This window comes from Podarcis cretensis (genome assembly GCF_951804945.1).
Source record: "Podarcis cretensis genome assembly, chromosome: 2".
In the NCBI taxonomy this organism is placed as follows: Eukaryota; Metazoa; Chordata; class Lepidosauria; order Squamata; family Lacertidae; genus Podarcis; species Podarcis cretensis.
In genome coordinates this window covers 4,852,069-4,867,292 of record NC_137171.1, presented here as the reverse complement: position 1 = coordinate 4,867,292, position 15,224 = coordinate 4,852,069, and the positions used below count along the sequence as shown (strand labels likewise).

Genomic DNA, 15,224 nt, shown 5'->3' with positions numbered 1-15,224 from the left:
GTTCTGCTCCTTGGGGATCCAGAGGTGGAATGTATAAAAATCATGTAAGGGCCTCACAGCAGAAGCCTATTCTGACCTCTGGCGAGAGAATGAGAAAGTGAATATTATGCTACTGGCACAGGGTAACCCTGGCTGTTTGATATGCTTCATTGCCTAGCTATGTGATCTGGCTCTTCTAAAATGGCATGTATTTTCAGTTCAATGGCATGTGGAGAAAAGGGTAGGCATCTCATGTAATGTACTGCTGGTATTCTGATTATTGAAACACAAGGCCAGGTCTGATTATATTCTGCAAGGTGTTGGATATTCTGTTTTTACCATATTCAACAAATGCACATCTAGAATTTGCCCAAAACCATGACACAGACCAGAAACAGAGAAGACTCAAACACAGGTCTTTTGTGGTACTAGCATACACTTCAAACCTAAAGCCCTGAGATACCTTGAGGAATGAAGAAGCATAAACTAGAGACAATAAGCCTTTGCTATTAATTGCCACTGCCTGGATCCATGCAAGCCAGTCCCCTTCAGCAGGAACCAACTGCTATCCAAATGTCCCATTTGGACATTTTACGTGCCCTGGCTACCTAGAAGTTTCCCTGTTAGATGAAGAACAAGCAGGACAACAACATGACAGAACTTGTAAAAATATTGGCAGCAGTCCACCTTGAACTGGTGAGCAGCCAAGGGCAGTTGTGTGATTTGGAGCAAAAGACCCTAGGCTTGGAGAGGTCCCACGTCTTACTCTGCCTCGGACTTGCCACAGTGACCACAAGAAAACATATTCACCTCTTATTTCAGTCTGAATTATTCAGGAAGCTGCAGTCTCCTGAGCAGTCCCCTTTTTGTGCACTTAATACCTCTGAAATCCCACTTCTACTCAGCTCAGTGTGTATGAGTAGGGGCAGATTCGGATTGGAGGAGGAGCTGTTTCCTTACCACCACACCCCCATTCAACAAGACCTGAAATTTATCAACACAAGAATGGGAAATGTGCAGACCCAGTTCCTGTTGCTGTGTGAGCCCTTTTGTAGGAAATTATAGCTGTGGTTGGTCATCCTTCCTATCCAAAAGAACTTGCCACCTGCTGTTGGGTGTCTGAAAAGTGGGGAGGGGGGATCAAAAGTAGGGGCGGTGCTTCTAATGGTGTTGGCCCTACTCTTTCTTCCACCACAGCAGCAGCAGCAGCAGCAGCAGCAGCTGAATTGGGCAGAGTGAGGCCTGGACACCGCCTCCACCTCCAGGGAGGCAGAGGGCAACCCACCCCTTTCCGACCTTAGCAGCTCGTGCGTGCATCCGGATTTGGGGTGGGTGGGTGGGAAGGTGCCTGCTGGAATTCATTCCCGGCTTCTTTCTCCCCCTTCCCTGCAGGGAGAGCTGCCCTCCGAGAGGCGGCCGCCAAGTGGCCTTTTCTCTGCCCCCCCCCTCCCCGCTCGGAAGGCGAAGCTTCCCTAACTCCGGCAGAAGTTTGAACTGTCAAGAGGAGCTGGCGGGGTGGGCGAGGGTGGGCCACGGGCTCGCCTCCGGGCGCTGGCGGTCCCCGTGCCCGTGCCAAGCGCACCACCCGCCGCGGCTGCTGCCCAGAGTGCCCGGGGCCCCCTTGGCACTTACCTCGGTTCATGATGCCCCTTCCCCAGCTGCTGCTGCCGCTGCAGGCTCCAACTTGCCCCCGCCCTCCCGGGGGCTCCGGGTGGCGCCCCCCGCCGCGGCGGGTGCTGGGTGGGTGGGGGGTCAGGCTGCAGGGGGGCTCGCGGGTGCTCTCCGCCCCCACCCACCCCCAGCGCCTGTCTCGCTCGCTCGCTCGCTCCCTCCCCCCGACTCGGTGCCAGGAAGAGGAGGGGGTTGAGCGAGGAGCTTCCTCCCTGGCATGCGCACTGGGGGCCGGGGTGGGGGTGGGGAGCAGCCCTGGGAATTCCGCTCCCGTCTTCCTCCGCTGCGCGCTCAGGGCGCACGAGCTGCGCGCTCAGGGCGCACGGGGCTCGGGGTAAAACGCGGCCCGGGGTTCGGGGGCTGAGTCGAAGTCCCGGCGCGGAAGGAGGAGCGGCGCTGCAGGATCCCTGCGGCGTGCTGGTTTAATACCGTGCCGTCCCTCCCTTCTCTTAAGGAGCGCTGGAAATCAGGCTGCCCTCCGTGGCGCCCAGGCTGAGCCACACAGCGGCTGCAAAGTGGGGCGTGTGGGTTTTTGTTCAGAGTAGAAACCTCGTCTCCCCGCCCCGGCACTGTACCAAGAAAGGGGCGCACTGTGGTGCAGCAATTAAAAAACTGCTAAGCAGAGTCCGGTATGGCTTCTAATTGGATAGGGGACCGTGTGTTGAGATACCTGCATTGCAGGGGGCTGGACTAGATGACCCTCTGGATCCCTTCCAAGTATGCAAACTTTGAGTCAATTACTGTTTCACACCCACACCCCTATTCTCTGCGTCACGCGCACACTCGGATAAGAAGTCAACAAAGTGTTGACAAAGTGTTAACTTCGTACAGAGTTGTGCAGAGAATCACAATGAGAGAGTGTGCTTTCAAGTTACACCTACGATCTATACTGTCAAGACACAGCAGGTCAAGGGATTTCCCGTGAGAGACCAGAGAACCAAGTTTGTCCATATCACAATGCAAGAAGTGGCAGCAACTTTGAAGGGAGGATTTAATACCTAAGTCTTGGGATATTAAGTGTACTCGCTTGAAGTATGCAACTATGTGGTGGTGGGGGGGGGAGAGAATGTTGCCTCCATGCACAGACTGTCCACTTGAACACTCTTGCCAACAGAAAGCTGAACTCACAGTTCATGTTAAGAAACATTGGAATTGCCTTGCTGGGTCAAAGCAAAGGTCCATCGGTTTCTGTGATACTCAGCTGCTTGGCCCCAGCATCAGCATTTGGCGGTGCCCTGCCTCTCAATGTGGCAAGCTCCATTTAGCTGTTGTGACTAGTAACAGTTCATAGACCTGTCCACTATGATTAGCTACACTTTATAGCAAGCTTCCCCAGGTGTTTTTGACTACAGATCCCTTCATCCTGACCAATGGGTTGTGCTAAACCAGGGGTGGGGAAATTGTGACCCTTAGATGTTGTTGAACTCCAGGCAATGAGGCTAATGGTCAGGGGTGATGTGAGCTGGAGTCCAAAAACCTAGGAGGGCCACAGGTTCCCTGTCCCTGTAAATTAATGGTCCTTGGCACTCCTTGTGTCAGTGATCCTTGTGTGTGGTAGTGCTTATGACTATAAACATGGTATGGTTAGCTTAGAAAAGTAAGGAACAAGCTGGTTTACATGGCATGGCAGAGGTGATGAAAGGCTGGTACAGGTTGGTACACACATGACCCTGTTGGGTATTAAATATTAAAGTACTGAAGAGGAAATCTAAGTGTTACACATGCAGCTTATGAAAGACATAGCACAACATTAGTCAGGGATTGAAAGGGTGCAGGAAGTGGACACTGGGGTTTGGGGACACTTGCAGGGCACAAAATTTATGGGATAAGCAGGGAGTTGTATGAGAACAGCTGGCATAGTAAATGGAGAGAAACCTGCAGTTATGGTTCAGGGGGCCCAAGCTGGCAACATCTAAGTCATGTTTGGTGGTATAGCAGGAAATCACTTTAATGAGGCCCAATAAATCACCTATGTCCAGTCCCCATCCTGCCACAAACTCACAGTGTGATCCTAATCAGAATAAGTCTCATGTTGAAGTTGAATCTACTTTGCATGAAGGACTCCCATGCAACTCCCACATTCAAAAGGCTTATTTGAGTCAAATCTATGGATGGTTCACTACAGCAGACACAGCTAGTTTGAGTGACCCAGAAATCTGCCATAATGAAGTCACAAATTGGTGCATCTCATTTCAATGGACCTGCTCCCAATGGAATCCAAGCAGAACAATGGAGCTGGAAAAGCTGGGGGCAATTATTAGTAGACTATAGGATGCTTTATGTTATTAAACCATTAGCCAGGGGAAAAACCAGGCTTTATTTCACCCAGGTCAAAGGCCCAGTTTGGCACACATACCTCCAGTATTTGAATCTGGCTTTGAATTTGACTCTTTGGGCTGTCAAATTATGTTCAGCAGAACACTGTTTGTGTAGTTTATGTGGAGTCCTCAGTGAGATCGGTAATGGAAGGCAAGGCTACTTCCAAGTCAGTTTTGCCTGCCCGTTTACCCACAACCAATCGTCCTCTGCAAAGTTGCATTGGGCATGTTTGACCGTGTACTCTTAGTTTGCATGGGCCTAGCTCACCAAGCCTGGCTAGCACATACTGCACACCGAGTATGCAGACTAGAGTGGCCCCAGAATCTTCCACAACATGCAGGAGTTTCAGGGAAGACAGAGAGGTGTTCCGTGGCAGACAAGTAGATGAACAAAGGATTCATTGAAGACAGAACATTTGACAACAGCAATAACTGGTCATGAAAGCTCAGGAACTGCATGAAATACAACTGGGAGATCAACAATATCAACATTGCATGTCTACTGAAGGTGACCTTCAAAAGCAATTCTAACTCCTCTTATTTAAATGTTCAGTCCTGTTTAAGAAATCCAAGTAGCACTCCCATTTTGGTGTTTTGCTTGAAAATTACATTCATTTTGATGAAACCCTTATAAAAGATTTAGGACTGGCATCTGGTATATTGTTTCAGCCAATTTTTAAGTAAAATAGTAAGCATGGATACTGAAAGCAGTGGGACTTTATTGTACGACTTAAAATAGCAAGTCTGACAGCTACTTATGTTAAGTAGCCTTAACTGTCACACCAGGACCAATTATGGAGGAACTCTTTATCCTGAACCCATTTTGTGGGGGGAGAAGTGAGGCAGTTGCTAAATGTTCCTGATTTATGTTTCTCTTTCCAGACCATCACCACCTCTGTAACCATGATGGGATACCCTTAATGTGGTGTGCACATGCTCACAAGTAGTCTGACAATTTGTCATTTGAAATCTTAAAACACATTACATGGAAGCAAATCAAACTGTTAGAACTGGGCTGCACTTAGCTACCTCCTCTCTTTACCTCTTATGAGATTCCTCCTCCTGGAGGCATGTTTAGAAATTTATTTTTTGGAATGCAACAATGCATTATTTAACTAAATTAATTTGTAAAGAAAAAACATATGAACGATAAAAAGTTCCTCCACAGGCAAAAATGTTCTTTTTCAACCAAGCCTTGGGCTGTTTTAACAGGTCTTTATCCTTTTAAATGAGTGTAGGGTTATTGGTTTGTTCTTATTATGCACTTTGTGGTTTTATTCTGTATTTTTATACCATGAACCGCCCTGAGATCTTTGCATGTAATATTTTATTTAAAAAATTGTTAATTCTTATTTTTAATAGAACTACAAGTACACGGGCGGAACTCAGCTCCTTAAAAGGTATTCTCCCTCCTTTCTCACACAGGAGGGAGATGCCCATTGAGATGGCCGCCTGCTGTGACCACCTTAAAAACAAAGAAATGTGGTCTCCCCCCATTCCAGAACCGTTGTTTTATTCACATGCACATATGCATTTATTACATAAAGCTGACGCGGTGAGCAGACTTCTCTGATCGAGCAGCGAATTTTTTTGCTAAGCGCTTTGTCGTCGTTGCCGCTGTCCCTCGTTACTCGCTCCGCCTGGAAGGCCGCAGCCGGGCCGCTTCCGCTCCCTTCCCCGGGGAGGCCTGGCCCTTTAACGGAGCGGCGGGCGGGGCGTGACGTCACGAGGCTTTCCCACCGGCCCTTCCCCCCCCCCCGCCCGCCCGCCCGGCCTCCTCGACGTAGCCGGGCCTAGTCCCTTCTGAGGGCGCTCTGGCAGTTCGCGGGGGGCCGGGCGGGGTGAGGAAAGCAGGCGCGCCCGGTGCGAGAGGCCCAAGGTCGCGGCTCGGGCCTGGGCCTCGTCCGCCGGTTACCAGGACGTTGCATCACCCTCCCCGCATGACTCACCTCCTTAAGACTCGTGACCCTGACAGGAGGGGAGGGGTCACTTCCGGGGGCGACGCGGCAGTCTCCACCCGCCCTTGGGGAGGCGGGGCGCGGCGGAAGGGCGGCGGCGGCGGCGGTTGGGCGGGCGCGCTCCGCCCGAGGGAGGGCCCGGCGCCGCCGATTGGCCGCGGGTGGCGCAAGGGTTGCGTCATGCGGTGGGCGGTGGGCGGGGCCTCGCTCGAAGGACCAGCCTGAGCCGAGGACGCGCTTGGCAGTTGGAAGCCGGCAGCCGCGCAGCGAGGAAGAGAATGAGCCGCGAGGGGAGGATGAGCCGAAGCCAGCAGCGGGGGGACCGGATCGCGGGAGAGAAGGGGCCGCGGAGGAAGGTGCGGAGGGCGCCGGGGGGGGAGGGGGGTCTTCAGCGCCGATCACGGAAGGAACTTAGTTCGCAAGTGAAGATATGCTTGGCTTTTCGAGGAGGGGGTCTCCGCGTTGCTAACGCGCTCCTAAAACTCAGAAGGGAAAGGGGGGGGGGAACTAGCCCAGACTTCATTCAGAGCAGTTTGAGCCCCCAGTCAGCGTGGCTCCCCCTGTCCCCTCACTCTGCTTTTAAGTGGGTGCCCCTGAAACCGACTCGACCATTAAGCCTTTGCTTTCTCCCCAACCCTGCTCTCCTCCACACAAAGAGAGCAAAAAGCTCGATGGACGGGCCTGCTTACTTTAACGGCGAGAATGAAAAAAGAAAGATGTAAGAGGCTTTATTCGTAGTTCTTAGGGGTGCTGATGTGTAAAGAAGGGTGCCTCCATTAAAAAACCCATTAAGCAAAAATCCAAATACAACTGAGGGAATTGCAAGTTTAGCAATGAATTCAGTGAACGTGGGCACAGCTTTTTTATTTTAAAAATTGTGCTGGGGGCCCTGTTTTTTCATTGCCTTTTGCTGGCATTGATATATTTCAGCGTTACTGTATCTGCTGAGCTAACGGAAGGCAGATAGCTGCTGTACTGGGTGGTGGACAAACCCCCTAAATTTTCCTAGTTCGCTTCACTTCCAACATGGAGAGGGAAACACTTATTGGTCTTGTTTTGTGTGCTAAAATAGCTTGGAATTATGGGCTCTCTGCCCGCTCTTGAGGCTACATCCTTTCAGACAGCTGTACATACTGTTGGTTTCTGCCAAGAGATGTTGGAGCGCAGCCTTTTTCACTGCGAGCAGTTCTGTGGGTTTAGAAAACAAAATCTTGTCTGCCTTCTGTGAGAATTTAGGGGTGCCTCAGAGGAGAGGGAAGCAGGATGCCCCAGTTCTCATTTATGCAAGCAGTATCCCCTGTAAAAGGCTGCAAATCTGCCTGCTGGGGCACACGGATGACTTGAAATGCCTGTTCGCATGGCTCCTTGGGGATCCTTTTCTCCCCCAACAGGCTGCATAACAGTTCCTCGATCCCCAACTCTTCTGGTTTGTTGCATCACTCAGGGCTGATGAAAACCTGTGGTGCATCCCTGGTGCATGCTGCATTCCTGTGGGGTTCATGCCACTGTTGCTGCCTTGCTCTTCAACTCGGGGCAGTGCAGGGTGTCCTTTGATCTGTCTAGTGGACCCTTGCAGAAGAAACAGGGGGTAAAGTCTCTGTACAGAGAGAGATAAGTGGCCTTCTGACAATTTTCTTAAAACAATATTTCAGGCAGCTTAATTTCAGGACAGTTGCATTTTGTCAAAAGGTAGTCTCTATACAAATCATAGGTTTTTAAAAAACTTGAGGCCATATCCTGGATTGTCCAAGGTCTTGAGCAGTGCCATACAGTTGGACCTGTGTCAAAACCTCTGCTCATCTCTTAAGTTCATTTGGTGACCTTTGGCCAGTCACTATCTCAGCCTCACCTATTGTGCAAAGAAAGCTCAATGGAAATAATTGTATGCTGTGCCAGGTTTTTGGAAGGGTGGGATACTAGCATAATACATTTCTCTCTCATAGTTCTCCCAGCTGCACAATGGATGCATAGGGAGCGATAAATCTAAAAGCCTCAATTTTGTGTGTTGAAAAGGGCCTGAGCATAGAACGTCACAGTATCAGCTACAGCCAATAACACAACCATTACAAGGGGAAAGTCATGGGTTATCTGCATTTGACAGTCTCTAATTCTGCCAGGTTCTGTTATTTCAGAGCACCGAGACTTCAGAGACCCTTAGGAACACTACTTTATTGAAAGCAATCAATGCAGTGCATCACTTCTTGAATTTATTTTGCCTCTGGGGTTGGAAGAAGGAAGGAGATAGTTTCCAAGCATGTGAGAGCAATGGGCACTCCCTTCCAAAACTAGAAGCAAAGCACAATACAGTATCTTAAGAACTGATGGAAGCAATCTGAAAGAGGGCTGTGCCACAGTGCCATTCCACCTTGCTGCATAGCTTAAAGTGATAGGTGTTGCCTGGGCATATTTCTCTCTGCTACCTCTGCAGTGGAAATGGAACAAGATCAGATCATTATGCGGTGACATCAGTAGTCAAAATATAAGTCTCTCCTCTTTTCCCCACAGCTTCGAATGAAAAATCGCATCCTAATACACCATCACACTTGAAAACTGGTAAGAATAATTTATTCTGATTTCTGCAATGAATCAAAAAAGGCACTTAGACTTCATAGAGTGAGGTGTACGGCATTCGGGCAGTCCGTGTGTTTAGACAACACATGTTGGACTTTGGAAGAAGGGGCTGCTGTCCTGTTTTGCTTGGATGTAAGGACTGTTGAACTCAAGTAGGGCTGAACCTCCGGAGTTAACATTCATTGCGTTTGTGTCACAGCCTGTCCGTTTCTATGACAGACACAGTATCTGACTGCAGCTGCATTGATGCAAACAGGTACTGCTTAGCCAAGCAGAGAAATGCAGTGGGATGTAATGGGCATTGGGAGAATGGGGTGCATGGAACTAAAAATGCAAGTAAGTAACTTATTCCTATTTAACCATTGCAGGGAACATTCAGAGTTGGCTGGCCTTTGTTCATGTGAATGCAGCTCTGGCCATCCCAGGTCTACCATAAGTGAAACCATAAAACCCTAGTTTAAGATTTAGGGGGGAACCAGAGCAATGTTTTTTTGTTTTGTTTTGAGAGGGGGGTGGCTGAAGGAGAGGAAGTTCTGTGAGCAGGAGTCTGCTCACATGATTTTGGATACAACCCCATATTTGCAGGGTGCTTTCTCCCTTGATGGAACTCAAGGTTGCATTTAGCTGTGTCCTGGGAATTATTCTATCTGTGCATTAATTAGGTTCCGCCTTGCTTAGTTTCAGTTGCTGTACTTCAGGCCATAGCCCTGGAACCTGTGTCTGGACTGCATCTTAATATAGACAGTATTCCTTACAATGTCTTGTTAGGTATTACTTTAAAACAAGGCTTTACCTCCACTGGGACAAATCTGTAAAATAGAACCCTAATCAGCGTTATCTCGTGATTCTATGATTATATCTTGGAGCAAGGGATAAACCATTTCTGTTTTCTGCTGTGTCTCCTGGAGAAAAGCAGCTGACACAAACATAAATACATAAATAAGCAACTGTGCATCATGCTTCTAGAAAAGAATTTGTATGACTTCCCTTGCTCAGCAGGTTATCCATGCCTTGCCCTCTGGCAGGCAAGGGGACATGGCCAATAGTAAGGTATGATGGGAGTTGTAGTTCAGCAGCAACTGAAGAGCCACGTGCCCCCTTGCCTTCCTCTAGACTAGTCTGTGTTATAATCACCAAGTCAGAGAGTAATGCAACTGAAGAATGGCACTTCTACTGAAGGCATGTTCCAGCCGGCCCCAAGGCCACAAAGAAAGGAAATGCCTAACATCTGAGGCTGCAGGAATGCTTGGCTTGGCACTCACAGACTGTCTTGTGACAGTGACTCAGCTCTTATTTCCAGCATGAGAAATTTCCAGTGTGAAAGGTACTGAGATGTTAACATCTGTGCTGGTCTCCCTGGGCAGGATACCTTATGCCCCTAGGAAAGGTCATGAATATGGGATGTGCACACTGTAGCCAGCCATGCAGAGAAACACCAGTTTCCTAAAGTAGTTTTTTAAAAATCCTTTGAATCAGGAAAGTAACTTAATAAACCCTGTAAGGCACATGTGGCAGTGGAAGTCTTCAGGGACACACCAAGGATGGTGGACTTCTACAGTGTGATATTTGCTCAGAAGCAAGTCCCACTCTTGAGTGAGTTTTCCTCTTAAGTACATATAGCAGAAAAGGGGAACCTGTGGCTGTTCAGATGTTATCGGCCAGAGCTAGCCTAGTGATGTTCAACAACAATGGGAGCTGCATATGGAGGACTACAGGTTCCCCACCATAGGAGGGTAGCCACATCGTAATGGTAGGCTACAAACTTCATTGGCTTCATGTGCATATCAAGACTGTTGGTTGGCATCTGTCTGTTTTGAGAGACAATGGAGTATTACTGAGCGAATAGCAACATTTATTGAATTCAAATGGGTCTGAGTACTTCAGGGAGTTATTTGTCAAGTCAGTAAGTTGTGTTTTAAGATGGCTGAGCTTCCAGTGTCACTCCTGAGCCCATCTATATATTTTGGAAAGTGGTTTTTATGGTTATGATGCATTTAAACACCACCTGAGATATCATCACCAAATTTCTGCATGGTGGTTCCAGAGATAAAGGAGTAAGGTATTCTATGTTTGAATACATTTGGACACCATTTTGAATCAAAATGAGACTGAACCTTTCAAAACTGCACTATTTTTTTGGTTTCTTAGAATTCCCAATCAACACTCAATATGAAATAGCTTCCAAACAGCTCATAGCAACATCATTTCTAAATTGGTGACACCTTTTGTGCTCTTTCAGCTCTATTACTAAAAGGTCTGAACCAAAAGTAGCCAACCTGTAGTAATGTTCCATCACAGCACTCTTGGTGGTCTGTAATCCTTTAATTGTGTTGCGCTTGCATAAGATTTTTTTCTAAGAGCTCTCCCAGTGAGGTTAGGCCACAGAATGGTGGCAAGCCATCCTCCTTGTCAGTGCAGAATAGGAGGCTGTCTCTCCGGTAGAATGAGGCACACCTCTTGCTTCCTGTTCCCATGTGAAAACTAGTGCTGTTTGAATGGCAGAAAGTGGATGGGGGAGATGCTCTACCCAGTCATTTCTATAGCATAGCCCCTTTTTTATCTGGCATTCATTGTCAAGGAGCAGGGAGACCCTGGCTCAAATCCCCATTTAGCCATGAAGCTTACTTGGGCCAGTCACTCTCAGCCTGACTTAATTCACAGGGATAAAAGGTATCCCTGGATAAAATGGGAGGCGGGGGAGAACCTCAAGGGAGCTCAAGGTGGCTTACAAGGAATGGTGGGATAAAAAAGCAATGACAAACAGATTTTCAGGGCTCCTTTTTTTTTTTTTTTTTGGTAACAAATGGATAGGGGTCTCCTTGTAATGAAATCCAGGTCTCCTTGTGTTTTCCTATTGACCTAGAACAACTCAGTGGGATCTGGGGGCTCTGCACACCCACCCATCCATCCTCCCTGTGCACTTTTGAATTTGTATTGCTAGCCCAGGTCTCTTGACACACACCCCATCCTCCTTTCTTTCAGACAGTGCTGGCTGTCCCTGAACCATGATGGCAGAATCACTGCCCTTCTCTGTGAGCACCCCAGTGCCCCCCTGGGAGCTGGAGGCCTGGTATGAGGACTTGCAGGAGGTGCTCTCCTTGGATGTAACCAGCAGGACAGACCCCCCAGTGGGGGGACAGGAGCAGGTGAGAAAACAGAGGAAAGCAACTTTCCTGGCATCTTGTATGTCTCTTGTGTACAGCATCCCAGAGGTGGCTAGATTTCCCCTTACAGAGTTTTCTAATTCTTCTTCCATTGGCTCTGTATCACACTTTGCTTCACTTGTCCTTCCAAACCATTAAAAAAAAACCCTATGAAAAAACAAAATTAGTGTGGTACCTTTAAATTTGGGGAACCTGGCAAGCATCTGTTTTACCACTTATGCTATGCAGAAATTTGATAATCTTAACATGCAATATAGTTTTCACTATAGCCTATTCATAATGATGGTAGAGAAACATTGGAGCAAATCCTGTCATGCAGAAGAGGTAGATATTTCAGGAATTGATGGGGTGGGGGTGTCCAATACCAACTACGACACATGACACAGATGAGCTGTCAAGCCTTATCTTTTATGCTGTGTCATTCACCTTTCACGTGCCCATTAGTGGGGTGTTTTTTTTTGGGGGGTGCCTATAGGCTGGCGTCCCTAGATAATACATACCTCTTTCTGTGCTCTTAGGTGTGCACTGTAGTTTCTATTATAGCTTAGAAACTGCTTTCTGTAGACAAAAGTAAAGCAAGTAAATGTGCATATTTGGTTGCATGAATACCTAATCCCATTTGTATCTCTCATGCTTTCTTCCAAGGAGCTCAGGGGACTTTCCCCACTTTTTAATCATAGCAACCTTGTGAGGCAGCAACAAGTCCAAGGCTGCCCCAGTGAAGATGGATCAGGAACCCTGGTCTTTGTAGGCTAGAGATCACACTGGCTTTAGGAGGTGAAGGCAAATAGCAGCTCTCACCATCTTTCCATTTTCCTACAGAAGGAGTTTGATGGTGTTGACAGTACTGCTCTGCTGTGGAACCTGGATGCTTCCAATCCCTTGGAGCCCAGTGGAAGTGAAGCAGTTGGAAACTGTGAGCTGGACCCTGATCTCACAGCTCAACTCCTGGAACTGCTAGCTGAGGAGCCTGCAGGACCTGCCGAGTCAGACTCCAGCCACAGTTCCCCAGTGCAGACTGGGACAGATGATGATGAGGGGGTGTCTACTAGCCGGAAGAGGAAGCATGGTGGACAGCCCCATGGAGGCAAGAGGCAGCGGGGCAGAGAGCGGGAGCAGGAGAATGAGCGCAGAGTGGCCGAGCTGATGGCCCACAATGAGCACCTCCAGAAAGAAATAGAGCGCTTGACTGCAGAGGTGGAAGCAACAAGAGCAGCGCTCATCCAGCGTATGGTGGGCCTAAAGACTTAATGGATCTGGAGAACTTCCTTCCTGTACTGATGACTCCCTTGCCATGGACCAAACAGAGCAATACTTCACTGCTCCCAGCTTTAGCATCTATGACTTTAAACAACATGCTAAAAAAGAAAGTGTCAAGCACTTTCCTATACAACAGAGTAAACATTACCATCGCCTGGTAGGCCGGGGCTGTTCCATAGACTAACTCTGCAACATTACCTTATGGGGGACTCAGATTGCTTAGTTCTACTCTGGTTTAGTGAGCCCGCCTTGCTGAACTGAAATATAAAAGGTGGTCATGCAGCTGGACTGTGCCAGGCTATATATTCCAGAGGAAAGCCATCTTGGATGAAACTGCCTCTGCCAACCAAGCTTGTTCTTAACATCACCACCACCACTTCACTTGTGAAGAAAAATGTGTGAGAAAACGCATGTATGTATGACTCCAATAATAGCTTTTGCATTTATAGGTACAGTATGTATTTAGCCAATAAAATATTTATTTCTCACCATATAATCAAAACATTTCAAAGGTTCTGAATTTTTCATAAATGGGATTACAAAATAGGAAAAAGGGCTACAGCAAAATAATTTAATGTTGTGAAAAAGTGAGAAACTCTCCCATTGCTGAAATACAGCGAGCCAAGTGTCTGGGCAAGAGATGCTGCCTGCCTGACAATTCACTTTCTCTTTTTCGCTTTTCCCTCAGCCAAGTTGAGCTGCTTCTGTAGTTCTGCTAATTTTGAGACTGCAGCATCAACCTGCTTCTTCTCAGCATTCTGAGCCTTCAGCTGCTGCACGTAGTTATCCTAGAGAGAGAAATGAGCGGTAAAATATTGCACTCTTGCACAAACAGGAAGCAGGTTGAAGCCTGCAAGGCAAGAGGTCCTGAAACGCTGCAAGTTACAGTAGTTGGGACCTGCAGCCAACATGCTGCTCTGTAGAGTGAATTGTCCTGTCAGCCTTACTGCATCCCTCATCACAAGTAACGCAGGCTGCCTCCTTAACTTTTCTATAAATGTGGCTTTTGCCTTGCCTCTATGCCATATCTGCCCTTCGTGATACAAGTACTCCTGTTTCCAGGCCTAGTGCAAGATGGTGTCCCCCCCCCCCAGTGTAATACTTAAGGAAAACACAAACCAAATTAAACAGCATTGCTTTGCAGAAAGTGATTTTCAGCTAGTGCTTGATGGTTATACTCGTTGTTGTTTCTAAGTGGAACTTCACTCTTCCTGGAGGGAACCTCAAGGAAATGTGGCCCTCTAGGACTTTGTGACCCTTAGAGCTCTCTCCACCTGTCCCACGCCTCACCTTTCACTGCCTCTATTTTACAAGGCTATTAGGCTGTGAATAAAGCCTCAGTAAACACAGACTAAAGCTGTCAGCAAATCTTGCTCCATTTTATCACTTTTCTGTGCCTTAGTGAACCATGTGTGTTTGTTAGTTTCCTATCCCATGCAGTAATGAAGAGCACTGGAAACCATTTTAAAAATAGTTCACAAGCCATTTTTTAAAATGTTTAAAATGCAGCTTCCCCCAACCTGGTGCACTCCAAATGTTTCAAACTCTATCGCCCATCATCCTTGACCTTTTGGCTAGACCAAGTAGGGCTGATGGGGAACTAAAGGGCATCTGGGTAGGGGAGAAGCTGAGTTATTTTGCAAGGCTACAACTGCTTGGCCACAACTACTTCGCCATTAAAGAGATAATCATGTAGTTCTAGCTGTGCAGTTGGGCTGATCGGTTCATTAAAAACAAAAACATTAAAAACTAAAAACAGTAGAGTGTGCAACCTTACCTGTTTGGCTATTTCTTCCTGAAGCTCCTTTGTTCCTACTGCCTGCTCACCTTTTACAACTTTTTGCTTGAAGGGGAGGGGGAAGAGAAATAAATCTAAATGAGTGGCAGTATAACAGGCTTCACCAGCTTAGCATCCAGGAGACAAGGATAAGCAGAACTGCTTTAGTATAGGTCTCAGATGAAGCTCAATTAGTGGCAGGCACAGGCAAAGAGTCACCAAAGCTTGAAAAGGTGAACTGCACTGTTCTTGCTTGGGGGGGGGGCGAGAGAAGACACACATGCAGGATACATGCATGTTCATTAAGCTACCACTGGTGATAAGCCCTCAATCTTCTCCCAGTGCCCCTTTACCCATTGTTCTAGGTAGCTGTTCCCAGAAAATAAGCAATGAACAGGCTTAGAGGCAGTAAATAGGAAATCATGTAATCCAACCCTGCCTGCATTGATAAATGCCATGCATTTTGCCTCTCAAGCCAGATACAGATGGCTTAAACGCCTTGGTTAAGCAACAGAGGAAATTTACA

The 15,224-nt window shown here is 47.7% G+C and overlaps 3 protein-coding genes across 5 annotated transcripts in view; 1 reads left to right on the top strand and 2 right to left on the bottom strand.

Annotated features, from left to right (window-relative positions):
* Positions 1-1,809, bottom strand: part of MBD6 (methyl-CpG binding domain protein 6) — a 28,469-nt gene extending 26,660 nt beyond the window's left edge. Inside the window, exon 1 of the mRNA XM_079967085.1 lies at positions 1,612-1,809. The gene's annotated coding sequence lies outside the window, so the exon portion shown is untranslated. The remainder of the gene's footprint in view (positions 1-1,611) is intronic.
* Positions 1,810-6,126: 4,317 nt separating this feature from the next.
* Positions 6,127-13,425, top strand: DDIT3 (DNA damage inducible transcript 3). 2 transcript variants are annotated; one of them, XM_079967116.1, is made up of 4 exons: positions 6,127-6,282; positions 8,432-8,479; positions 11,480-11,643; positions 12,487-13,425. In XM_079967116.1, the coding sequence occupies exons 3-4, from the start codon at positions 11,503-11,505 to the stop codon at positions 12,910-12,912; spliced, it is 567 nt and encodes a 188-aa protein (XP_079823242.1). In that variant the 5' UTR covers positions 6,127-6,282; positions 8,432-8,479; positions 11,480-11,502; the 3' UTR covers positions 12,913-13,425. The 2 variants fall into 2 exon arrangements, with proteins under 2 accessions (XP_079823242.1, XP_079823241.1); XM_079967115.1 differs by having other exon boundaries at positions 12,484-13,425.
* The window catches only part of MARS1 (methionyl-tRNA synthetase 1), a 26,790-nt gene continuing 24,944 nt past the window's right edge, over positions 13,379-15,224 (bottom strand). For both annotated transcript variants that reach the window (XM_079967086.1, XM_079967087.1), the window contains 2 exons: positions 14,699-14,764; positions 13,379-13,709 (listed from right to left, as the gene is read on the bottom strand). In XM_079967086.1, the coding sequence (XP_079823212.1) occupies positions 13,581-13,709; positions 14,699-14,764 (195 nt within the window). In that variant the 3' untranslated portion in view covers positions 13,379-13,580. The remainder of the gene's footprint in view (positions 13,710-14,698; positions 14,765-15,224) is intronic.